Source organism: Leopardus geoffroyi, chromosome B2 (genome assembly GCF_018350155.1).
Source record: "Leopardus geoffroyi isolate Oge1 chromosome B2, O.geoffroyi_Oge1_pat1.0, whole genome shotgun sequence".
Taxonomy (NCBI): domain Eukaryota; kingdom Metazoa; phylum Chordata; class Mammalia; order Carnivora; family Felidae; genus Leopardus; species Leopardus geoffroyi.
The window spans coordinates 80,192,212-80,219,380 of NC_059332.1; the positions used below are offsets into that span (position 1 = coordinate 80,192,212).

The 27,169-nt window shown below is 41.0% G+C and overlaps 2 protein-coding genes across 5 annotated transcripts in view; both read right to left on the bottom strand.

The window, feature by feature from the left end:
* The window catches only part of UBE2J1 (ubiquitin conjugating enzyme E2 J1), a 29,649-nt gene extending 27,141 nt beyond the window's left edge, over positions 1-2,508 (bottom strand). Inside the window, exon 1 of one of the 2 annotated variants that reach the window (XM_045499016.1) lies at positions 1,963-2,508. In XM_045499016.1, the coding sequence (XP_045354972.1) occupies positions 1,963-1,993 (31 nt within the window). In that variant the 5' untranslated portion in view covers positions 1,994-2,508. Of the gene's footprint in view, positions 1-1,531; positions 1,579-1,962 lie in introns of those variants that run through there. The other variant, XM_045499017.1, reaches the window with a different exon arrangement.
* An 11,838-nt stretch (positions 2,509-14,346) lies between these two features.
* Positions 14,347-27,169, bottom strand: part of RRAGD (Ras related GTP binding D) — a 41,339-nt gene continuing 28,516 nt past the window's right edge. For all 3 annotated transcript variants that reach the window (XM_045499019.1, XM_045499020.1, XM_045499021.1), the window contains exons 6-7: positions 24,472-24,620; positions 14,347-17,178 (exon numbers count right to left, since the gene is read on the bottom strand). In XM_045499019.1, coding sequence (XP_045354975.1) covers positions 17,027-17,178; positions 24,472-24,620 — 301 coding nt within the window. In that variant the 3' untranslated portion in view covers positions 14,347-17,026. The remainder of the gene's footprint in view (positions 17,179-24,471; positions 24,621-27,169) is intronic.

The window sequence follows — 27,169 nt, forward strand, 5'->3', positions numbered from 1 at the left end:
CTAAGGAACTTGGTATCCTGTGACCAAGGTACATTTTTTTTAATTTTTAAAAATTTTTTAATGTTTATTTTTGTGAGAGAGAGAGACAGAGTGGGACCAAGGTACATTTTTTTTAATTTTTAAAAATTTTTTAATGTTTATTTTTGTGAGAGAGAGAGACAGAGTGGGAGCAGGAAGGGGAGGGGCAGAGAGAGAGGAAGACACAGAATCTGAAGCAGGCTCCAGGCTCTGAGCTGTCAACACAGAGCCCGATGCGGTGCTCGAACCCATTAACGGCAAGATCCAAGATCGTGACCTGAGCCAGTCATACACTTAGCCGACTGAACCACCCAGGAGCCCCCAGTCACCATACATTTTTACCCATATAGTTTTATTTACATCTACAACAATCTAGGGGCGCCTGGGTGGCTCAGGTGGTTGAGTGTATGACTTCAGCTCAGGTCATGATTTCACCGTCCGTGGGTTTGAGCCCACATCAGGCTCTGTGCTGACAGCTCAGATCTGTGCTGGAGCCTGCTTCAGATTCTGGGTCTGCCTCTCTCTCTGCCCCTCCCCTGATCACGTTCTCTCTCTCTCTCTCTCTCTCTCTCTCTCAAAAATAAACATAAAAAATAATCTACAACAATCTAAACAATTTAAGCATTCTACCATCTATCCTTAAAACCAAAGTTTTCTTTCCCTCTTTGTCTTTTATTTTCCCCTCTTTCCCCTCTAGTGTTCTTAAGAGATGGGGAATGGAGAGCCATTAACCAAACTGAAATTGAATTGTATAAATGCATCTCTTGGAAAGCCCATAGCCTTCACTAGATTTTTAAAGGAGTTTATGGGCCCATACATGGTATGACCCATTCTACACACTTGGTCACCTAAGAACATTTCTCAGCCTGAAAGCACTCAAGCTAACAAAGCTCTGCTTAATCAATAACCTCAAGCTTTTCCGGAGTTTCTACATATTAAGTATTTTTTAAAAATCAAAGACTCACATGTCCGCTCTTTCCATAAAGATGCTAATCTTACTGATTCCTAATGAAAAGATGCTTTCCTCTAATGAAAAAATAAGCAGCAGCAATATTTGGCCAAACCACCACTAATATTCTAGGAATATCATTTAGAGCTGAACTGTGGAGTTTGTCCCTCCTGACAAATTTATCAAGGTACACACAGAATAAATACCATTTACAGAAACTAGTGGTTCATTTCCAGCCTGCCTTAATATGAGAGAGCTGCTTGATTTTCGTGCATCTTCATAACGCACCAGAAAAGAACTTGAGGCTAGGACTGTTTGGGCTGTTTTGTAAATGAAGCAGGAGCACTAAGTACAGAAAAATAAGTCTTTATGACCGAATATAGATATATCTCATGTTAGTCGGCATGGCAAAAATCATGGTTAAGCACTAAAGGGCTTGGCTCATCTAACTAGTTTTCTTAGCGCTTTGGTTAGTTGGTTTAATACAGAGTATTTCCTCTAGGTCTTTAATTCTATTTGCCCCCAAATGCTGCAAAGGCGATATTTAAACAACCAAATCCTCACGTGTAAGTGAGTGAAACAGCTAATATAAGTCCGGTGGCAGCGACGAAAAGATAACGACGGTCGGTGTTCAGGATGCAGGTACGGACGGCACGGCGCTGTTAACTATTACTATTACCCACGGACATCATCTTTACATCTGTTCTTAGATATGAGTTTATGACCCAGCACTACGCAACCAACAAGAGGAAAGGGAAAGTCCAGGTGCTGCGGGGAACTGGCCAGTCCCCGGACTGGCAGCCGGTGCCCGCCCGGCCGCCCTGCGGCCTGCACCATCCCGGCAGGCGGCGGTCTCGCGTAGAGCGCGAAACCCGGGGCGGAGCCGCGAGTGGCGGCGGACGCGAGGGAACCGCAGCGCCCGACCCGGGGTCCGGGGTCACTCCGCCCTCCCCGGCCCACCGCCGGCGCCGCCCACCGCTTCCAGCCCTGCTCACCCGGGCTCTTCAGGTTGTAGCGGGTCTCCATGGCGGATCGCTGGCCCGACTCCGGCCTCCCGGCCAGCCGCCTCCACCTTTCCGCGCCGCCGCCGGTGTGAAAGCGCGGCTCAGGCCGATTGGGCCAGGCCGAGGGAGCCTCCGCAGACGCCGCCCAGCCCCGGCCCGGACTGCAGGCAGGAGGGTGAAGGCGGGGCGCGGGCTTCGCGATGGCACCGCCTCCCCCGCGGCTCCCCCGCCTCCCTGAGGGCGGGGCAGGCGCCGGCGCCGGCCGGGGAGTCGCTGTACCGGGCGCCCGGGCTGGAGGTAAGCTTTCCCGTCTGGCCGCGGGCCCAACCCCGCCGCGGCCGCCCGGCCTGCGTCACCCGCCCTCGCCCGGGTTTTGTGAAGTTGCCCTGACGTGGCGGTCGCTTCGTGGCGGTCGGTCGGCCGGCTCCGGCGTCCGTCACTGCGTAGTCGCCGCTGGCCCCGCGGAAAGCGCTCCGGGGTCTGCAAAAGCGTACGACGCCCTCGTCTGCCCCTCGCCCAGGCCCAGCGGAAGCCGACCTTTTGCCGGGCCTGTCCGGGGTCCCCCGGCGCTCGCGGGTATTACGGAAGAACGGCGCGGCCGGAAGCGGCCCAGCCCTACTCGCCGCCGGTGGGCTCCTGGAGCCCGGGCCTGAGAGTCCAGAGGGGCCCGGGCTCCGGCTGCCCGCGCGCTGCACAGCCTTGTCTGTGATCCAGTATAGCTGATGGGAGTGGGAACAGTTACGTGCGGAAGGGAAAAATCCAGTGATAAGGAAACGGAGTAGGGTTTTTAGAACAGTTTTTTTAAGGTAATGTCATCAGGTGCAAGACACTTGTAAGCATTTATTTATAGTTATAAATAATTGTGACTTGCCAAATAAAACTAAGGGAATTACGTTGAATTTGCGGGAAAGCATACAAATACATACGTAAGGTTGAACCTCAGAGGACACAGTTCATGCTTCATTATGGAAAAAATGGGATTAAGAGAAAGAGGGCTTGGGTTCTTGAAGGCCTAAAGGAGGGGCGAGAATTTAGGAAAGAGGGAGGGATTGGCAGACTAGGGAGGATGAAGAGGGAAGGAAGGAGTTCTAGGTGAGATGAAGAAGGGTTAATCCGGCTGGCCAAGTTACATTTTGTTATATAAAGAATTGTACCAGCAACCTTTTGTAAAGAGTGAAATTGGGAGGGAAGGGAAGAAATGGAGGATATCCAAAATAAAATTAGATGATATCTTTCAAGCTTTTCCGTGTTGTTGTTTTCTGAAAAGTAAAGGGATAATCAGATTGGCTGAGATGCGCAAACCAAACCAAACCCCAATGTGCTGCTTCGTTCATTTTTTCATTCTTTGTTATTAAATCTTCAAATTGTCTAACATTTGACAGTTTTGCAAAAGCCTGTGGCAATAGGCCTCACAATGAAGAGGCTTGTGAAACAGGTGTTATCATTCCTATCTGATAGCTAAGGAAACAGAGTTCTGAAAGCATTAGGAGCCTTTCAGTTATTCAGCCTGCAAGTCAGTCAAATTCTGAATGCTGTAGTCTCTGGGGGCTCTCCTCCTTTATTTCCTCTGCACCGAGAGTGGGACATTTTTCTTTTTTTTAGAAGATACTACCACCTAGTCTGCTCCTCAGTGCTGAAAGGGTTCAAGATAGGCACCCCCCGCCCCCAGAATGTGCCACTTGACATATGGATTATTTTGAGTTGAAGGCGCTTGAGACCCTGCAAGCTGAAGAGAAACTTTTGTCCGTCTCTTAACCACACAGAAAAATCTAAATTGGGGGTATTTCCCAGAAAAAGGATTGTTAGCAGAGATAAATTTTATCTGAGTGACCCATCTGTATTGCAGAGCTAACATCTAATAACCAAACATCTGTTCTCCTTATTGCCCTGTGAAGTGCCTTCCTTTCCTCTGAAGTCCCAGACCCGGAGCCCTTCTCCTTAGTTCAGGATGACATACAAACCTCATTTTGCCTGACTTTGGAGTTTCCATGTCTGTGTGGATTCCCTGTATGTACACTGTTAACTTTTATTTTCTCCTGTTTATCTGTCTCGTGTCAATTTGATTCCTAGTCCTGCTAGAAGGACCTTGAAGGGAACAGGAGTTCTTGCTCCCTGAAAAGAGACAAAGAATTCTTGCTCCTTAACAGGCTTCTTTCCTCCACCAGACTGGCTCCATAGGAATTATAATCTCTCCTTTCTTGGTTAAAAACAAAAAAATTTATTCTGACAAATGTAGTTCATGGGCACATGTTAAAGTTTATTAAACTTGTTGCAAGAGCAAAGACCTCTAGCAAGCCAATTGAAAGATTTCTCTCAGCAGAAACGTTTATAGAGAAAAGTTTATTTATTTACAACCACTATCGTTGCCCTATATAGTTCCTCTTTTCTAAAGAAGTCCTGTGAAGTGCAGGTCTACCACTCATCTTCATTTGCATCCTAGGAGCAAGGCCAGGACTATTCTGAGCATCTACTGTGTATTGGGCCCAGTACTGGGCACCTGATATACATCAATTCATTTATTCTTCACAACAATACTGACAGCAGCATAGGTTATTTATACCCATTTTACTGATGAAGGCAGTTGATGTCTCAGAAAAATGAGCAATTTTTAAAAAATTTATTTTTGAGACAGAGGGCACAAGCAGGAGAGGGGCAGAGAGAGAGGGAGACACAGAATCTGAAGCAGGTTCCAGGCTCTGAGCTGTCAGCACAGAGCCCAACATGGGGCTTGAACTCATGGACCATGAGATCATGACCTGAGCCGAAGTCCGACACATAACCAACCGACTGAGCCACCCAGGCACCATGAGCAATTTCTTTTTTTTTTAAGTAATCTCTGTATCCAACCAGGAGCTTGAACTCACAACCCCAAGATCAGGAGTCACATGCTGTACTGACTGAGCCAGCCAGGCTCCCCAAAGCAGTTTACTTTAATTCTCAGTTTTTTCCACTACATTACAAGTTCTTATACTTCTAACATGCTATTTTTTTTATCATATTAATGAAAACAAATTTTTCTAGAATTTTATTTATTTCTCGATTTGAATACTTTGAAATCTTAAAAGTCTCAGCATCTTATCCAAGGCTGTTTAGGAAGTGGAAGAACCCTGATTCAAGTCCAGGGTCTTTGGGTCTGAAATCTGGATTGTTTTTGCTACATCAGGAAGGAATCGGGCTATTTTGTGTCATGCAAGGTCTTTTTTCCCACCATTTGAAAATGGAAATGCTTGGGGCTCCTGGGTGTCTCAGTTGGTTGAGCGGCCAACTCTTGATTTTGGCTCAGGTCATGATCTCACAGTTCATGGGATCAAGCCCTGTGTCAGACTCCACACTGACAGTGAAGAGCCTGCCTGAGATTCTCCCTCTTCTCCTTTCTCTGCCCCTCCCCTGGTCCCAAATGTGTTCTCCCTCTCTCTCTCTTTCTCAAAATAAACATTTTTTAAAAAATATTTTTCCCATTAATAAGCAAAGAAGTAGTAAATACAGTAGTAAACATTTGTTTGCAACATTATTAAAATCATTTTTACTGTGACTTTCTTTAAAATAACACTTTTTTGGAGACCCAATTTGCTGCCATAGTTTTGAATTATCTGACATCTTCCCCCAAATTATGGTTCTTGATATTAAAAATGAAGAAAAAGAAACCTGCTCAGTACTGTAGTTTTGCTTTGTATACATGGATTGCATATCTTTGGTTGTTTTTTTTTTTTTCATAATAAAAGTGCTTTCATTTTTAAAAACTATTCCTTTAATCTCCACACCCAACATGGGGCTCAAACTCACAACCCTCAGATTGAGTCACATGCTCTTTCAGCCAGCCAGGTGCCCCTCACAATATAGACGCTTTTAAAATTAAAAGCAAAAATTACAGTGCTCGTATTGCTTACTCCCTAGTTCTGACGAACTGATGAGTTTAACAAGAGATCATTCGTTTCTAATCTTAGCTGTTAAGGAAACACCTGCCACTAAGATAAAACTAGTTGCTCATGGATGAAAGAACAGGTACTTTGTGATGTGCCAGCAACTGTGTCTTCTCCCTCCCTCCCTCTTCCTGGGTCCTCTCCGAATTGCTCTTCAGGACAGATGGGTGCTGTCCCTCTGCCACTCTGTCTATGCCTTTTTTCTTATGGCCCCTACCCTGCCACGCCAGTGTGTCATTCTCTGAACCTTTTTAGGCACTTGCTGATGGAAGAAACTTGGTCATCTACAAACTCGCCTGAATAACTTAGAACTCTGCTGTCTACCCTGAGAGCAGTTTCAGTTTCTATTCATTGGGAAATTGCAAAATGGCAAAAAATTAGTGTGAGTCGAATACTTTTAAACAAATTTGTGTTTTCTTCACCACTGCAGCATCCACAATCTTCCAAAAAGTCATAGTTGATAAAGATGTGAAACTTTCTTCAGTCTACAGACAATGCTCAACGCACACACAAATTACAAAACTTCGTAGAGAAATTCTGCAGCCCCAAGGCATTTCAGGAATATTATTACCATCTTTAGAACTAACAACTCAATGCTGCTTCCCATTAAAATCCAGTTTGCAAGCTTTGAATAACAGCCAAGTCATCATCTTCTAAAAAGCAGTCCTGGACTTCCCTACAGTTTATCCTTTTAGCACAAAATAACCACAAGGTGCAGGTATGCCACCACTCCGCCTACCTTCTAGCATCTTGTGAGAGAACAGCCGGGCCAGTCTCACTTCCCTGGGAACTGATGTTAGGTTTAGGTGCAGATGTTCTTAAATGGAAACATATAGCATATATGCCAGAATAGGAAGTAAAATTTTTCCAAGATACCATTCTTCAGAAAAAAAGAGTTGCCTTAAGTTTTTGTCTTTGTCCTTTTTGAACAAAGTACTCTTCAGGAAGACAATATGTCTTGAAAGGGCCTCGAGCAATGGCAGTTTTCTAATAAGGGTTACCTAAAAAATTATGGGGAAAAGGTGAAGACATTCCTGAGGGTACGACCTTGGAGAATAAGCATAGGAGATCATTATTAGTAGGCTTTTTAAAAAGTCACTGAAAAGAGAAACGCAAGAAGTACTTATTTGTGGAGATAGTGAATATAGAGGGGGGAAACATACCTGTCTTGATGTTTAACACATGGTTTTTGGAGACCCCATAATATCTCCACTGACAGTATCCTATTCAATTTAAAACATGTTCTTTTTGGGTGAACCCTCTTGCATTGTTGGTGGGAATGCAAACTGGTACAGCCACTCTGGAGAACAGCATGGAGGTTCCTCAAAAAGTTAAAAATAAAACTACCCTACGATCCAACAATTGCACTACTAGGTATTTATTCCAAAGGATACAAAAATACAGATTTGAAGGGGCACATGCTCCCTGATGTTTATAGCAGCATTATCAACAATAACCAAACTATGGAAAGAGCCCAAATGTCCATCAATGGATGAATGGGTAAAGAAGATGTGGTTTATATATACAATGGAATATTACTCAGCCATCAAAAAGAATGAAATCTTGCCATTTGCAACTACGTAGATGGAACTGGAGGGAATTATGCTAATCAAAATAAGTCAGTAGAGAAAGACAAATACCATCTGATTTCGCACATGGAATTTAAGAAACAAAACAGATGAACGTATGGGAGGGGGAAGAAAGATAGAAACAAACCTTAAGAGACTCTTAAAGATAGAGGACAAACTGAGGGTTGGTAGAGGGATGTAGGTGGGGGTGGGCTAATGGGTGTTAAGGGGGCAGCTTTTGCGTTGTATGTAAGTGATGAATCATTGAATTCTAGTCCTGAAACAAATACTGCACTGTATGTTACCTAACTAGAATTTGGGTTGGGGGGGAAATATTCTTTTTTTTTTTTTTTTAAACATTCTTTCTTAAACAGCCAAGAGGGAACTGTTAGATGATTCAAAATTTCCCATGATGATGAAAACCCTGCTGTACAAGATGCCTGTGAAGAATTAAATAAAATGATTTGAGTGGGGAAGAAATTTTTTTTATTAATACCATTTTGTTAATTTGTTTTTGTAATACCATTTTATAATTTGTTATTTTAATATGAATAAATATTTAAATATCAAAAGTAACGCATGGTTTGGGAACTTGGGTGGTTCAGTTGGTTGAGCATCTGACTTCGGCTCAGGCCGTGATCTCACGGCTTGTGAGTTCAAGTCCCACATTGGGCTGTGTGCTGACATCTCAGAGCCTGGAGCCTACTTGGAATTCTGTGTCTCCCTCTCTCTCTCTCTGCCCCTCCCCGCTCGCTCACGCACTCTCTTTCTTTCAAAAATAAATAAAACATTAAAAAAAATTAACAATTTAACTAGACTTTTTAAATTATTTAATTTACATCTATAAAAGTTTACATTCAAGGGGCACTTGAGTGGCTCAGTCGGTTGAGTGCCTGAGTCTGGATTTCTGCTCTGGTCATGATCCTGGGGTCATGGGATCGAGCCCAGCATCTGGTTCCAAGCTGAGCATGGAGCCTGCTTAAGATTCTCTCTCTCCCTCTGCCTCTCCCCGCCCCCTGCTTTTGCACGCTCGCTCTCTCTCGTAAAAAAAAAAAAGTTTACATTCACATTGTTGATTAAATAAATTGGATTTTAAAAGCTACATAACCCAATTGGAAAAAGAAACTAACACTGGAGACGTGTGTGTGTGTGTGTGTGTGTGTGTGTGTGGACACATATTTGTGTGCATGTGTGTGTGTGTTAATGGAGGAGTGGAAGAGTGAAGAAAGCTCCCCGAGTGATTCTAACCCTAGTCTTCCATCATCTCTGTTTCTCATCCCTTTTAACATCTATAAGGCCAAACAATGTCTCCCAATATATAAGACTTGCCTAGGATACATATTTAAAATACAAATTCCTAGACCTCTCCCCAGAGATTCAGGTTCAAGAAGGCTGGAGTAGAGATGAGAATTTATGTTTTTAAACACCCTAGGTGATTCTTACGATCCAAGAACTTTGGAAAGCTCTGGCCTTGAGCATTAAATGAAATGGTAGGACATGAATTTGATGGTGCTTTTTCTTGCACCTTATTAATCTGAGTTCCTTCCTCTCCCACTGAGATGGAAAGATATCTAGGACTGGCCCCTCCCAGTCAGCCCCTTTACTGGCTGCTTCCCATGGAAGGGAGGTGACTGAGGTCGCTTGTAGAAGTCTGGGAGAAGTCTGGAGTTTGTTCCTGGTTACTGACTACTTGATGAAGGCGGGGCATTACCGTCATGAGCTCTCTGCAAAGCCAGAGGCAAGCAATGACTGGGCAGCAGTCACAGGGACTTAGGCAATAATGGAAGGTGGAAGCACCAGAATCAGCTTGTAGGAGGAGAAATGGAATTCTCCACACAGGTGGTGAGGGTGTCGGTGGCAAGAAATCCTGTCCCTTTCAAGGTCCTTATGGTTGAACTAAGAATCAAATTGACACGAGACAGATAAACAGAAGAAAATCAAATTTTATAGCATATGTATGGGGCATCCACACAGACATGGAAACTCTAAAGTCAGGCAAAATGAGTTCTATACGTCATTCTGAACTAAGGAGAAGTGGGTGGGGATCTGGGGCTTCAAGGGAAGAATACACTTAACAGGGCAATAAAAAGTAATGCAGATGTTTGGTAATAAAATGTTTGCCCTACCATACAGATGGGTCACTCAGATAAAAATTATCTCTGATAATTATCCTTATTCTGGGAAATACCCCCAATTTAGATTCTTCTCTGTGGTTAAGGAAAGGACAGAAGTTTCTCTTGAGCCTGAAAGGTCTTGATTGCCTTCAGCTCAGTCTTCACACTAGAGTGGCTCATCTTGGGGTGGCCTGCATTAGCATGGAAGAAACTGAGGTCAACTGTAGTTGGCCATTCAGGGGAAGGGTCTTAAGTGGGTTGTTTTTTTTTTTGTGGGTTTTTTTTCTCAGTTTTGAGAAACTAGAAAGATCCTCCTTGCCCCAGCCGTTGATTAGTAAGATTGAAGAAGCAGGGTGGTCAAGACCTCAGGCAGCCCTCCTCCACCCTGAGTGTAGCAGCAGATCATGTCTCTTTCATGGGGAAGAGCCTTGCTCACCTGCTTCTTGGGAGTCTCAAAATACTACAAAAGGGCAAAACTCATGCAGCCTCGATACTGGGTAATACCAATATCATCTGATTTAACAAAGGACCACATAGAAGTCAGATGTAAATTCATAAGTCCCTAAAATCCCGGTAAAGTTAACTATTTATTACAGTCAAGGATAGAGTCTACAGTAAATGATGATCTTGCCAGGACAGCAGCCTCCTAAATCCCCTACAACCCAGCATACAAAAACGTCCAAGGGATGGCAATGGAAAGTAGAACTACTCTGGTAAACAGCAGAAAGCCCTGATTAAGTGAAAGGAAAATTCAAGAACTTCCTCAGAATTTCCCCTAGGTTTGTTAAGATTTTAAAATTGACAGGAGGGGCGCCTGGGTGGCTCAGTCAGTTAAGCGTCTGGCTTCGGCTCAGGTGGTGATCTCATGGTTTGTGGGTGCGAGCCCTGCGTCGGGCTCTGTGCTGACAGCTCACAGCCTGGAGCCTGCTTCGGATTCTGTGCCTCCCTCTCTCTCTGTCCCTCCTCCGCTCATGTTCTGTCTCTGTCTCTCAAAAATAAATAAACATTAGGGAAAGAAAATATTTTAGGCTAGAAGGAAAATCCTCAGGTATCTCTGATCTGGCAAATGGATTCATTCGTTCCAGCAATGCTTTACAAATAGAGCATGACCCATTAGTGAATTGTGACATCTTTTTCAAAAAGGAAATTAAAAAATACTAGAATGCATTGCATGTATAAGGAATAATACTATGTGAGATTTTTTTAAATGTTTATTATTTATTTTTGAGAGAGAGAGACAGAGCACGAGCAGGGGAGGGGCAGGGAGAGAGGGAGACAGAATCTGAAACAGGCTCCAGCTCTGAGCTGTCAGCCCAGAGCTCGATGCGGGGCTCGAACTCAGGAAATGTGATATCGTGACCTGAGCCGAAGTTGGATGCTTAAGATCCAGGCATCCCTACTTTGTGAGATTTTTGAAAAAGTAATATTTATAAGGGGTGCCTGGCTGGCTCAGTTGGTGGGCAGTGCAACTCTTTTTTTTTTTTTTTTTTTTTTAATGTTTTATTTTATTTTTGAGAAAGAGAAAGAGTGCAAGCAGGGGTAAGGAAGAGAGAAGGAGACAAAGGATCTGAAAGCAGGCTCTGACAGCAGAGAGCCAGACATGGGGCTTGAACTCACGAACCATTGAGATCACGACCAAAGTCAAAGGCTTAACCAATTCAGCCACCCAGGTGCCCTGACAGTGTGACTCTTAATCTCCATGTTGTGAGTTGGCACCCCAACTGAGTGTAGAAATTACTTAAAAATAAACTCTTGGGACACCTGGTGGCTCAGTTGGTTAAACGTCTGACTTCGGATCAGGTCATGATCTTGTGGTTCCTGAGTTCAAGCCCCATGTCAGACTCTGTACTGACAGCTCAGAGCCTGGAGCCTGCTTCAGATTCTGTGTCTTCCTCTCTCTCTGCCCCTCCCCTGCTTGTGCTCTCTTTCTCAAAAATAAATGAACATTAAAAAATTTTTTAAAGTAATAAACATTACAAATATTAAAAAAATAAACCCTTTAAAATATAATAAAATCTTTTTAAAAAGTAATATTTATAAGTGTGAGTATGTGATAGTTTGCAATGTGAATTATATTTATTGTGGCTCACAACAACAAAAAGTTTAAAATGGATTCCATAAAGGGTCAACTCCTACAGTTCTATAAAGTGCTTTATTTTCTATTAAAATCCTTGCATCTCCAGAATCTGCCATTTAGGTATTTTATTAAGAACACCTTAATAGGTGTTCGTAGGGGCGCCTGGGTGGCTCAGTTGGTTGAGCATCCGACTTCGGCTTAGGTCATGATCTCATGGTTCGTGGGTTTGAGACCCCGTGTCAGGCTCTGTGCTGACAGCTCAGAGCCTGGAGCCTGCTTCAGATTCTGCGTCTCCCTCTCCCTCTGCCCCTCCCCTTCTCTCGCTCGCTCTCTCAAAAATGAATACACATTAAAAAGTTTAAAAAAAAAACACGTAGCATATAAAAAGTGTCATATCAGTAACTGTTGAATGAAAAACAATTATCATTTCCCTCAGAAAATGACTGACAAAGAAAAGAATCAAAACTCATGGATCCTCTTATTTACCATGCACTGTATGGGCATTCTGGTTCAGCTCTGTGGAGGGAAAATGAGCCACGGCTGAAGAGGGAAGTAAAAACCTGGGAAGCAGGTTCTTGCAAACTGTATTGAGGAGTATGACTGAGATCTATAATGGAGAGCTATGAGGGGTGTTAAGCAAGGGAGTGATGTGGTCAGAACTGTGGTGTAGAAAGGTCACTCTGGGTCTTGTGTGGAGAATGGATGGATGAGGTGGAGAGACGTTAGTTGAGAGGTTATTAAGATCCAGAGAGAGGAGATGGTGATCTAAAGCAGGATAATGGCAAAAGAGACGGAGAGAATAGATTGAATAGAAGTTTGTAAGGCTGCTGGTTAAGGGCCAGACTCTCAGTTTTGGCTCAGGTCATGATCTCAGTTTCTAGGGTTTGAGCCCCACATCGGGTTCTGTGCTGACAGTGCAGAGCCTGCTTGGGATTCTCTTTTTCTCCCTCTCTTTCTGTCCCTCCCTTGCTCATGCTGTCTCTGTCTCAAAATAAACTTAAAAAAAATATATATATGTTAAAAAAAAAAAAGCTTGTAAGGCTGAGCTGAAAGAACTGGGTGGTTGAAAGGGTGAACAGGAAGGAAGAGCCAAGAAGGAGGCCTACATTTCTGGCAGGCACCACAGGGAGTATAGTCCTACCACCATAGAAAGAGGAGATTTAGCAAGAAGGAAGCAAGTTCAATTTTTGGACATGTTAGATTTAAGGATCCCCTGATAGAAGATGACAGCAAAAGTATGCTAATGGCAATTTTAAATATAGGTCTGCATCTCAAGAAAAGGTTAGTGTTGAAAAGTATCTTTTTGATTTTAATCCAGATCAGTGTTTTGTTTTCTATAAATATGGTTACACATATTAAAAATGAAGTAAAAGGTTAAATACAGCTAAGCTCAAAGGCTTATTCTCTCTTGGTTTTCTCAGAATTTTATATACTTTGGTTTCTTAGAAGACCAAAAGTCTGGACAAGGTATTTGAATTCTCTTCTGACATTTAAACACTATCTGTTAATATGATTTTCGGCAGTAGAGTTATTTAATGGATTAGGAAGAAAAAACACATAATCTTGAAGTTCATTTAGAGCTGCTCATATTGGTTCTCGTGTAAGAAAAGGTTTTTTTTTTAATATCCCAGCATTTTAGCCTTCATAAGCCCACACAGCAGTAAATCCTAAACTTCAAGTCCCCGTCTTCAGATTTGTGAAGGGAGGCTACTTAAAGGGACATGTGGTCTGGCTGCTTAGAGCAGTATTGAGCGGGTGGACTCTCCAGGCAGACTCCGGCCCTTCTGTCTTACTACTTATATGATCTTGACCAAGGGATTTCATCCCTCTACCCTCAGTTGCCTCATCTGTAAGATAGTGATAATAGTACCCGCTCTTGGGTTTATGAAGATAACTTACATAAAAGCACTTATGAAATATTGTGTGCACTCAATCATGTTATCAGTAAGTAATTCTGTTCAAGACAACAATTTTCTTTCTCCTAAACTCAACATCACCACTGATAAAAAACCATAGAAAAATATTATCTTAGGTCAGGTTTTCCAACCAGAAACAGAATTTCATATACAAGATATAACATCTAAAGGCTAGTCTTTTCTGGGAACTCTTAGGTATCTGTCAAAGTCATCACAGAGTGGAATCTTACTAAGCAAGGCAGAATCGATAAGGTGGACTGTTTGGAAAAGAATTTCCAGGTAGCTAGGGACTAGGGCCAGAGAAGCAAGAATTAATATCTGAAGTTCACTGAAAAACCAGTTCTACATTCCAAACAGTCATGTTCCCATCAAAAATATGGATAAGGGTGTTCACAATATAAAAATAAAAGTGTAAATCCATGTAAGTAGAGTAGTTTACCTTCATTTCCATAAAATGGAAATTAATCAGGACAAACATTTTACTAAAGGGACCCAGCAGGGCCAGTGAAGCAATGATACTCCTATATGGGATACAACCACACAAGTAGGAAGGACCATACCTACGCTTCACCAAGAGAATATTCTGCTCCCAGAATGATTAGTTATAAATACGCTTGAAATAAAATGAGAGGCTTCCCAAATCATGAGCATGACACATGCTTTTCAATTGGCTGTTAACATTCTTGAAAGCAACGGTTTACCAATAATTACAAATGATGTACGGCTTAAAGTAAAACATAATACGATGCTTGATTACAAATTACAACCAGTCTATAGAAGTTAAATGCATACCATACTTTAATAATCAAGACAGTTCAGCCATTTTTCTGGAGTATGTCTCAAACAGAGTTAGCATATAACCCGTATTTAACAATATTGCTGAGTTTTCAGTCATTTTATATTTAAGGGTCCAAAATATATTATGTTCACAAAATAACACTGTGAATGCCAACCAGTTTTTTACTTATTCCTTCAGAAACACTCTACCCTGGTCATACACACTAATTTTTATCACTAAAAATAACCAAAGGTGGTAATTCAGTCTCACCTCTACACAGAAGTTCTAATTGCCCCAGAAACCTACAGGTCAAGTTCTCAACCCTTGAAAAGGAGCAAAAATGCTCCAGGGCATCACCGTAGCCATGTATTTGGGCTTTGTATTTATAGCATTAGATTTGAGACCTAAATATGGTCATACGCATCGCAGTAACCCAAGTTCCATATCAGAAATAAAATGTGAAAGGAATCAAAGAGATTTTGTAATTCCAATAGCACAGACTTCAAAAATTGAACTCTTAGACATAACTCCTACATCTGTCTTTAACTAAGAGGTCATTACCATGCTTACAGGTTTGAGGCAGTAATCTATGGATTAGTGTGTGATTAATCAAAGAGTGCACTTACTACCATGAACTTGGGTCCTATGCCATAGGATTATTTTTGCTTTCTCCCAAAGAACCATTTGCTCCTGAAGTAATAGACTTTTAAGGCACATTTTAACAAAAACCCATCATATACCCAGCTTAAAAATGGAAGCTCCTCCTGGTTACAACAATATATATATATAGCTAAGTAATGTGTGATTTACCAGATAGGCAAGTGTCTCTACCTTTAGGATAAAGTCACATTAGAAAAGTGATTCTTTATTTGCTTAGTCAAAAAGAAACATTGTGTAAAAAATATTAGAGCATTAAATTTATAAGAATAACCCATATGTACCAAGCCTGTTGGCAAAGATCCAAAGATCCAACAGGATATAGGTCTAGAAATTAAGGAAAAGGCTCCTTTGGAACCCTGGGCTCCTACTGACCCAGGTTTCTGAGCAGGAATCATGAGGAAGGGAGTTGGGCGCCTTAATGATTTTTGGAAATTTCCTTCCAAAATGCACAGACCCTTGGGAGGACTCAAATCTTAAACTGCAATCAGTCTTGCATTTGCAGTTAGCAGCCTCAAAGGAATAGGATTTGGGGAGTAAAGGAGAGAGGATGGAAGGAAGCTACAGATGGAAGTGAGATAGTTTCAAGGGCAAGTAACTTTAGAAACTTGGTACGTTTTGCTAGGACCAGCTTTGATTTCCTCAGGAGTCTCTGCTTAAAAATAAATAAATAAATAAAATTATTTTCTAATACCCACAAGTAGCTTAGGGCACTGACCCTGGGGATGGACATAGGATTACCTACTTGGAATGGTCTGGGGTGAGGGGTGATTAGTAAGTCTCTTAACATCCTGATAGTCTAAGGTAAGCATAAGTGGAAGAATTTCATGGAGACAAAGACATAGCTAACTGTAACGCCTCCTCTGGCTGTCCTCTTCCCACTGATCGTTAGGGGTTTGCAGGATGGCTTTTCAGCTGTGCAGAGTGTGCTGCTAGCAAGCTGAGCTCTAGTTCAGTCCTAAGGTGGGAACAGGCAGAGTCCACAAGGCACACGATCACAGATGAGCAGGAGGCTCAGTGGCGACAAACATGCTCACCAGGATTATGCCCTCCGCTCAAGTTCTGAGACATTCCCTGCGGTCATGATCCTCAACAAACATTTTAAATGTTGCACAACAACAGGCCCATTGCTCAGGGCCGAACATACAGAATTGTATATATATTTTTAAATCTGTAGGTACCAATCACCTACAATTGGGAAACCATGTGGCCTCTGATGTTACTTTGACCAATCTCCAGTGATTGGCACCATTTTGGAAATCTGGTCCCGAAGGTTCTAAAGAACAGTAATGCAGCAAAAAGGAACAACCTCTCTGTATAAAATGATTATAGAGATGTGTGTTGAGGTAAAGAGCTTTGTAAAAACTGTTGAGTCGGGAAGTACTGCCCCAGCTATAGAAATTTTTAGGTAAGTTTGGTGCTAACAGTATTCTACAAAACTCCCGTTTATACCAGTGATAAACAGGAGACAGTTCTTATTGCTCCTGGAGCTTGCTGCCCCAATCTGTTCCAGCTCCACTGAAAAATGATTTTTCTCGACAATTGTTAGCAAAGATTCCCAAAGTGATTAAAAAAAAAAAAAAGTCATTGCCAGTGCATTGCTTTTTGATTTCTGATTGCCATATAGATCTGAACTACACTACAGTATGCATGGCCTTGACACCAAGTACAGAAAAAAGCTTAGAAAAGTTGTTTTATCAAAGTTCAAAGAAAAAAAAACATGAAAAAGAGCAAAATATATACAGTTCCTGGCAGTCCTCACACAGGAGTTTCTGACCACAGACCATAAAAGTTTACATTTGTGTAACGAAATTACAGATTTTACTTCATTGTTAAAATACAAGTTTTGGCTTCAAAGTGCTCACTTTATTTAAAAAAGAGAAGATCAAGAGGGTTGCAGGAATTTTTCTTTTCTTACACCGAATACATCATGTGTCCCATATCCTTTTTCCTTTTCCTTTAGTGCAACACAGCTCAGTGGCCTCACTGGAAGGTCTGGCTTAAAAAGATACTCCTGAAACTTCACTACAGCAGCACATTAGGGGTCCCATTGGGGGTGGCTCCTTTTTTCTTCTGTAGCCGATTCTGAACTTTTCGTGATTTCACCATCTTCATTCTCACCTCAAAAACTTCATGGATGGCCTTCCGGAAGCAATGAAAATTATAGTCAATAAGCCCTGGAGAAGAAAACAAAAATATTTAGAAATGTCTCATGGAGCACCTGGGTGGCTCAGCTGGTTAAGCATCTGACTCTTGATTTCAGCTCAGGTCATGATCTCAAGGTCTTGAGTTTAAGCCCAGCATTGGGCTCAGCACTGGGCGTGAAGCCTACTTGAAATAAAAAGAAAAGAAAATTTTAAAAAAGACACTTAGAAACAATCTCCTCTTTTCATGTCTGCTGTGGCCAGGACAAGCAACTAGGGGGAGGCAAAAGAGCAGCCGTAACAGAAGGTTCACAGACTTCCTGAGGAGCTCTGCAGCTGGGCTTCAGGAATTGCAGGCAAGATTTTGCAAATGGACATGTTTTCCTAAGGAAAGGTTCCAGAGATGGGGCACCTGGATGGCTCAGTCAGTTGAGCGACTGACTCTTGATTTCAGCTCAGGTCATGATCCTGGGGTCATGAGATCGGGTCCCGAGTCTAGCTCTGTGCTGAGAGTGGAGCCTGCTTGGGATTCTCTATCTCTTTCCCTCTGTTCCTCTCCCTCACTCATGCTCTCTCTCTCTCTCTAAAAAAAAAAAGTTTCCAGATGATAGACCACATTTCCACAGTGTCTATGATCCACAACATTTGAAGAACCAACTAAAGTGCACATTTTTCTGACATGTCAGAATTCAAAATTTCTTACAATTAAGACATATCTTCCATGAAATATTTATTACTTTTCCCCAAAGGGGATTATTAAATTGACTCTGAGTGGAGGCAGACCCTGACTTGAAGTATGGCTGAGATCTCAAAGCTTTAGGATTAATGATTCAATCCATCGATATTTACCAAATATCTATTATCTTTAAGCCATAGTCATAAGCCCTGGGGAAAGCAAAGTCCTAAGTTTAGAGTGGTAACAGTCACCTCCGGTCAATTCTAAGCTCACAAGTTCAACAATCAATGACACTCGAGTTTTTTCAATACTAAGTAAATTTTAAATGCAAAAACAGTAAGGGAGAATCTTTTTGTGTTTTCTGAAATTATTGGTACAAGAATAGAATAAAAGATAATCCAAAGTCTTGAGTGCATTCTTCATCATCACTAATGTGTAAAAGTGTTGAGAGCAACATTATGTTTATACCAATTAGGATAAGGCAGTTGGTTCTATTCACTATCTTTAACTTTATTGAAATAACTAGCCCAGTGGTTATTTCCATCCACTCAGGTGATACTTCCAAAGCCCAAACCCAAAATAAAAGAATTGGGATTCCAGCCAAGGAGTGAAATTCTTCCAAACAGTCGTAGTGCGCTGGAGCAAACACCATCTCAGCTCCCAGGAGCTGGAAACCCTCTCAGAGGCGCCCTCTGGTGCTTCTGCAGCGTTAGTGACCACAGTGCAATAAAACCTCCAAGTGATCTCCCTCAAGACAATTACCAGAATAAAGGGATAAGTAATAATAAATAAATAAATAAGTCCAGGGGTGCCTGGCTGGCTCAGTCGGTAGAGCATGCGACTCCTGATCTCAGTTGTGAGTATGAAACCCATGTTGGGTGTAGAGATTACTTAAAAATAAAATCTTAAAAAAGAAAAAAGTAGCTCTTTTCTGCCTGAGGCTTTCTTTAGTACCACAGAACTTCCTCAACCGCACACACAGACAGGTACCAGAGATATGGGAATGAACGTTTCAAGGGTACTCCTCAAACAGAGGGGCCTGGGGGAAGGTGGATAAATGTTTCAGTCTTCCATACTCAAGTGGGGTGATCTGAATTTGTTCCACACAGCTTCTCAGAGATTCTCCTATTGGGAGTGAGCATAAAACTGCTCATTGACACCACTGTGGGGGGCTTTTCTACCTCCCCAACTCATTTCCCCACTTCCTCAGTTTGGTTTTTGGGACCATTTTTCATATAAAGTATGTAATTAAAAGAAAATAGGGGCACCTGGCTGGTTCAATCAGTAGAGTATCCGACTCTCGATCTCAGGGTCATGAATTCAAGCCCCACACTGGGTGTGAAGAATAAAAGAAATAAACTTCAAATATAAAAGAAAATAAACAAGGAGCAAATAAATGATTTTATTTAGTGGGAATTTGGATACAAGATGTGAGAACAACCTCAAAATTCTTTGCCTATACAGTAAAACCTTGGCTTGCAAGCATAATTCATTCCACAGGCATGCTTGTAATTCAAAGCACCTGTATATCGAAACAAATTCAAGAACTACTGCCTCAGTTGTGATCATCTGAGGTTCGGCATCACATACTACTTATATTGCAAGACATAGCTCGTTTATCAAGTTAAAAATTACTAGAAATGTTTGCTCATCTTGCAGAACACTTGTAGAACAAGTTACTTGCAATCCAAGGTTTTACTGTATATGGAACCAACTTATGGAAGAAAGCTTAGCTAAAAAAAACTGGCTCAGTGAGAATTCAACGTGCAGAAATATTCTATCGGGGTGCCAGAAATATTCTATTCAGTCGGTTAAGCATCCGACTCTTGATCTTGGCTCAGGTCATTTTCTCACAGTTTATGAGATTGAGCCCTGAGTCAGGCTCTGTGCAGACAGTATGGAGCCTGCTTGGGATTCTCTCTCCCTCTCTCTCTCTGTTCCTCCCCACTTGCACTCTCTCTCAAAATAAATAAATAAACATTTTAAACAAACAAAAAAGAAATATTCTATTGATAGTTCCTGAAAAATCTTAACTTAATTCATCTTTGCAATTTAAAATGTTAACAGTATCTTGCTCCATTTGAAGTTTTAAAAGTAGAAATTCACAAGGCACCTGGGCAGCTCAGTCGGTTGAATGTCAACTCCTGATTTAGGCTTAGGTCATGATCTCAATATCGATTGTGAGCTCAGCATGGATTCTCTCTCTTCCTCCCTCTCTGCCCCTCCCCTGCTCGTGTTCTCTCTCAAAATAAATACATAAACATTAAAAGAAAAAAAAAAAGATCCACATGATAAATTCCTGCTTAAATTTACTTCCATAACCATACATGGATGTTAAAATTAATGGGCAAAAGTGTGAGGAGGAACAAAATTTACATAGTTTTAAAGTATTTATTAACTGCAAAGGGAAAGACAGCAACTTTCCAGTGGAAAAACCTGGCAGACATTGCCTTAACTAAATCAAGGTCAGCATCACCAGTAATAAGACTTATCAACATCATGAACCACTTGATATGATACACTGAGAAGGACACATTCTTGCCTAAGTGCATAATCTTGTTCCAACTGTGTGGAAACAATAGACAAATCCAATTTGAGGAACATTCTACAAAATAATTGATCGGTACTCTTCAGAAGTGTCAAGGTCATGAAAGATGAAGAACTGTCACAGATTGGAGGAGGCTTGGAAGGATAACCAGTAAATCAATTTGGGATCCTAAAACAGAAAAAGGGCATTTTTGGAAAAATGGCGCAATCTGAATAAGGTCTACAGTTTCATTAATAGTATTATACCAATGGTAATTTCCTACTTTTCTTTAAAAAAATTTTTTTGAATGTTTATTTTTGAGAGTGAGAGAGACAGAGCGTGGATGGGAGAGGGGCAGAGAGAGAGAGGGAGACACAGCATCTGAAGCAGGCTCCAGGCTCTGAACTGTCAGCACAGAGCCCGATGCAAGGCTCGAACTCACAAACCATGAGATCATGACCTGAGCTGAAGTTGGATGCCCAAATGACTGAGCCACCCAGGCGCCCCTCCTACTTTTCATACTGTACTATATAGTATGTAAGATGTTAACATTTGGAAAATTGGATGAGGAATATGTAAACCATGTACTATTTTTGCAACTTTTCTGTTAAGTCTAAAATCAGTTCAAAATAAACAAGTTCTCCAGGTTGACACTAATGTACCCTAACTTTTAGGACCTGCCGCTAGCCTAGATTGTTTTGGGGCTCTAGTTGTACTATTTGCATTACTTTTCTTTTATTTAGCTTCCAAAATCAACATGAAGTATCAATCACCAAATATAAATTCTGAAAATATCTTTAACCAAGGAAATATATGTATAATGGTTTAAAACACAATACGCACAGAGGCGCCTGGGGACTCAGTTGGTTAAGCACCCAACTCTTGCCTTCAGCTCAGGTCATGATTTCACAGATCATGGGTCCGAGCCCTGTGTCATCAGCTCCCCGCTGACAGTCTGACAGTGCAGGGTCTGCTTGAGATTCTCTCTCTCACTCTCTGCCCCTTCCCCTTCTCTCTCTCTCTCTCTCTTAAAATAAATAAATTAAACAGAACTGATTCTATGTAGGGACAAGCCCAGGAATCTTAGCTCTGACTTGCCATACACTGGTAGTAGAACTTTGAGAGAAAGTCACTCCTAGTTCCTGGGTCTGGGTAGAATCATCTATAATTGAGAGAATGAAACAAGGTATGGTCCTGTCCATGTTCAAAATTCCATGAATCTATTATATAACCTGCTCTCACTTTTAGCAAGATGAAAATAAGGAATAAAAGATTAACACTACTTCATTAAAAGTTTTGAAAGCCAAGGACCCAAAAGGCAATTTGGTTGATAACAGTCAGTAAATACAGGAAAAACCTACAACTTCACCAAGAAGCAAGGAAATGTAACTTGAAATGATACTAAGTTTTTAATAATCAAAAAGAGGTTTTTTTAATAGAGAAAGAGCACAAGTAGGGGGAAAGGGCCCGAGAAAGAGAGAGAGAGAGAGAGAGAGAGAGAGAGAGAGAGAGAGAGAGAGAGAGAATCTCAAGCAGGATCCGTGCCAGCGTAGAGCCTGACATGGGTCTCAATCCCACGACCCTGGGATCATGACCTAAGCTGAAACCAAGAGTCAGACACTCAACTGACTGAGCCGTGCAGGCACCCCAATAATCAAATTTTTTAATGCTAATACCCAATATTAATAGGAATATAGCAAAATGGATACACATAGTCTCTTAATAGCGTAAGCCCATAAAATCTTTCAGAAGGACATTTTGGCAATATGTATCAGAAGCTACCAAAACACAGGGCGCCTGGGTGGCTCAGTCAGTTAAGTGTCCAACTCTGGCTCAGGTCATGATCTCATGGTTCATGAGTTCAAGCCCCGCATCAGGCTTTGTGCTGACAGCTCAGGGCCTGAAGCCTGTTTGGGGGTCTGTCTCCCTCTCTCTCTGCCTCTTCCCTGCTCACACTCTGTCTCTCCTTCTCTCAAAAATAAATAAAACATTAAAAAAAAAAAAAAGAAGTCACCAAAACTTGTCTACCCTACCCTTTGACCTAATTCCATTTGCTGAAGTTTTTCCTGATAGCCAAGATGTACACAAATATTTAGTGCAAAAAAGGTCATCAGAGATTACTTACAACATTAAAATCTAGAAACAATACAAATTTTGAACGATAAAAGAAGCTAACGTAATCATTAAAATGACGTGACAAAAAAAAAAGATTTAGTGAATTAGAGGTCTGTAATAAATTCAGTAAAGGTTATGAAGTAGTATTTATCATATCATTCCATATAGATAAAGACATGGCTATAGATGAAAATGTCTGAAACATTATAAAGAAAATGTTGAGAGTGATCTCTGAGAAGCTTATCAATAATTATTTCTTTTTTGCTTATTTGTTACTTCTAACTTTTCTAACTGAATCTATTTTGTAATAAAAAGAGATAATAAGGGGCACCTTGCTGGTTCAGTGGGAAGGGCATGGGAATCTTGATCTCAGGGTCATGAGTTCAAGCCCCATGCTGGGTGTAGAGATTACTTAAACAAATAAATATTTTAAAAAAGAAACAATAGGGGCACCTGGGTGGCTCAGTCGGTTAAGCGTCCGACTTTGGCTCAGGTCATGATCTCGCGGTCCGTGAGTTCGAGCCCCGCATCAGGCTCTGTGCTGACAGCTCAGAGCTCAGAGCCTAGAGCCTGTTTCAGATTCTGTGTCTCCCTCTCTCTGACCCTCCCCCATTCATTCTCTGTCTCTCTCTGTCTCAAAAATAAATAAACGTTAAAAAAAAAAAGAATAAAAATTTGAATTGTGTTTTTATGCTTAATGAATTAGGAAAATTTTCATGATATAAATGAGTAAAAACACGATATAAAACTATATAAACAATATAGCCCCACTTTTGTCAAAAGGAAAGAAGGGATGAGGGAGGGAGGTGGGGAGAAAGAAAATCTCAGAAATTTAACATGGGGATTTAGCTCTAGATGGTGAAATTGAATGGTTTTATTTTGCTCTTTATATTTTCCCAAAGTTTCAAAGTATTTTTATAATGAACATGTGTTGTTTATAAAGAAAAAAAAAAGGCATTTTAGTAAATGTTACTATTGGCACTCTGTTGGGAATTTTTTTACCCTAAAAAAATTGGTAAATCATGCCCTAGTTGCTAGCAAAAATCCCTAGTGCGTCAGTAAGCTGGTATTTCCCAGTTTAAACAGTAGGGGGGTGAATAAGTATCTCTGTGAGTTTAGTTGCTTTGGTTTTATTTTATTTTTATTTATTTACTCATTTACATTCACATATAATATGTATTTGTATATATTTACATTATGTCATATTTATCATTTACTCATATATTATTTGTTTTTCTTTTACTTATTGGTGACTCTATTGAGCATATTCATGTCTTCCCTTTTCAGAATCATGATGCCAGCCCTGTGTTTTGAGGACTCTTTAAAGAATGTGCAGAGGCTGGGGTACCTGGGTGGCTCAATTGGTTAAGTGTCCGACCTCGGCTCAGGTCCTGATCTTGTGGTTTACAGGTTCAAGCCCCATGTGAAGCTCTGTGCTGACAGCTCAGAGCCTGGAGCCTGCTTCAGATTCTGTGTCTCCCTCTCTCTCTGCTCCTTCCCCAGCTCTCATTCTGTCTCTCTCTCTCTTAAAAGTAAATAGACATTTAAAAAAAATTTTTTTTTAATAATGTACAAAGGCTGAACAGAAGTTAAATACTATCTAACTTTAATGTTGTACAAATCCCCTCCTTTACACAGGGATCTCAAGGGGTCACATGGTCCCTAACACCATGCAGTAGAGTGGACCAAGAGGGAGGCCACTGGGGCCCTCCCTGGGAAGGGACTTTACAGTCTGGCAACAAGGCTTCAGCCAGCTTCACTCCCAGAAAAGCAAAAGCTCCTGGAAGGATGGTCTGGTGCCACCTCCTCCTCTGGCAGCTGCGTCACTAGAGGGCAGGCTGGCTCACAGATCCCAAAAGCCTGACTGAGCTGGGTAGGAGCCAAGGGGGCCTGGTGACTAAAGCCTGGAAGCTTCCACAGGCATGCTGCTAACGGCCCACATTCAACGAGCAAAAGTAATAGGAGTCCGAAGTGAAATATTTCATTTAAATCACACACACAAAATTACCTTTTCTTTCAAAGCTTTCCTCTCTGACAAAGCAAACAAGAGCCAGGAACTTTGTCACCTCCTTTAAATAAAGAACTGTTGTGTTATTCAGCTTTATAATGGCTGTTGATTCCTTGTCATAGGGGGTTCCTGCTCCATCTTCTTTGAGGCTGAATAGGGACAGAAACCAGAACATATTTGACTATTGAGAAAAACTACAAACTGTAACCCAGCAACAGAGACCAGCTTTAACACACAGAATGATAATCGTAACGAAAAGTCGTTTACAACTACAGTGCCTTACAGCAAAAGCCTCAGAAACACACAATCACAAGAATGTACACGGTGTATGACAGTCCCTTCCTGATGACACAATGAGTGGCTGTTGGGGAAGGTGGGCAACTCTTCCGGCACCTGAGGTACACAGGTGAGGGATGAAGGTTAGCTCTTCTCGCCTCCATAGCCCACGGGGCTTCTTGTTTTCTTCTGACAGAACAACCAGGCTGTCAAAAGCATGGTCTGATGAAAGACCAAGAAGGGCTGAATGACTGTTCCAAATTAAAGAAGCCTAGGGAGACACAACAGCCAAGGACTGGCTTAGAGCCTGAATCAGGGGAAAGAATTGCTATAAAAGACAGATTTGGAACCACTGGTTAAGATTTGAATACGGACAATATATTAGATAATGCATTAATGTAGCCATGCTAAATATGCTTAATTTGATAAACTGTGGTCTTATAAAAGAATGTCTGTTTTTTGGAGAGATAAACACCCAATTATGTAGGATCAAAGAATCATGATGTCTGCAATTCACTTTCAAATGGTTTAGCAAAAACAAATCAACAACTGTATTAGAAAAAGAAAGAGCAAATATGGGAAATTGGTAAAAATTGGTGAATCCCAGTGAAGGGTACGTAGGAGTTCACTGGACTATCTTTGCACATCTTCTGTAGGGTTGACATTTTTTCAAAATAAAATGTTAAAAATAAGTATATTGGTCTATTTAAGAAAGTGTGGCCTGCAGACACAGATGACTTGGATTTGAATCCTAGTCCACTTATTATGGGAACTGGGGCAATGTGAGTAGCTTCTTTAAGCCTCCATTTTCTTATCTGTATCCTAACAGAAATTACCTCAAAGTTTCCCAATGCAATGAAATAATAGATACATAGCACTGAGCACAGTGCTGAAAACATGTAAAATGCACAATGAATGTTAACTATTGTGTTAACTTTTATTACTAGTATCGCCTTGAATGATCAAAACTGGACCCTCTGAAGACACTAATGTAATCAGAGTTATGATTTCTTTCCTCAGAGGCAAAAGAGCACTTCCCTGCACCTTTTCTGCAACTGTGTGTGTATGCATGCATGTATGTATTTTTGCTTCCCAAATTAATGAATAATTGACCAGAAATGATTAACTAGAATTGTGCTAGATCTTATTAATTCAACATAATAACTCAGCTGGTGCTAAACCAATCCCTTTGCATTATAAGAACCAGCTTTTACTATGTGACAGGCACCATTCTTAGCTTTTACCAGGAATTATCTATTGTCTGGCCTAAGAATCCTCTAAGCCAGGTATTGAGAGGAAATAGGATAATTTGGTCAAAGCTGACGATGGGGGTGGAGCCAGGACTCAAACTAATGTAATTTCAGAGTTAATGCTTTTAATCTCATAAATATCACAAGGAAGTAGCGTGCCAAACCAGATTAAATGAGAAGCATGAATTGTAGAGTATTTCAAAGGAAATGCAAGCTTTTAGTTTTGAGAGTATTTTAAACCGACACATATATGCATGGCTACTTAAAAGTAAATTGTGGAAGGTAGTTTTTTTAAAAAAAGGATTCAACTCACTGTAATCTACCAAAACGTGAAAGAAAAATCTTTAAGAAGTGTTGGATCTCTGATGTTCAAAACGCTTTATCAGAATTCTTAACTTCCTTTGTACCATTTTTAGCTGCTGTGTTTCTATACTGTATTTCCCTTACTAATAAGGAATGTTCTGAGAACAATAAACTGAAACACTGGACTTTTTTCACTCAGTGAAGAAAACTGCATTTAAAACTTCCAAGTAAATATAATAGTAAACAGACACCAGGCACTGTTTGCCAACAGCACTTAGTAACACAAGAAAATTCTTAGGTGATAATGTTAAATGAACAAAGCAGGATATATATATATATATATATATATATATATATATATATATATATATAAAATAACATATACAAAGTGACCACATCATCCTAAAAATTACACAGAGAAATAAGAATAAAATATATGAAAATGTTAATAGTGACTGTCTCTAGATGATGAGGTTATTTTAATTTTATTTTAATTTTATTCCTTATGCTTTACATATTTTCTACAATGAGCATGGATTACACTCATAATCAGAAAAAAATAAACATTAAACAAATTGGAAAAACAAAAAAGATCCAAAAAATAACAAGTAAAAATTGGTGAAGCATTACAACTGCAACAGCTATCTATTTTCTACCACTCAAGTTTCTAGCCACAAAGCAATGAAAACACAGGACGATGTAACATATTGTAAAGTGTGCATGCGTGTGTGTGTGTGTGTGTGTGTGTGTGTGTGTGTGCGTGCGTGTATATTTGGTGAACAGAAGCTCAGCAGATTCCTGAGCAGACCGAGTGAGGCACCAGGTCACCTGCCTCTGGCCCTGCTGGTCTCCAAGGAGCAGCTGGGAAC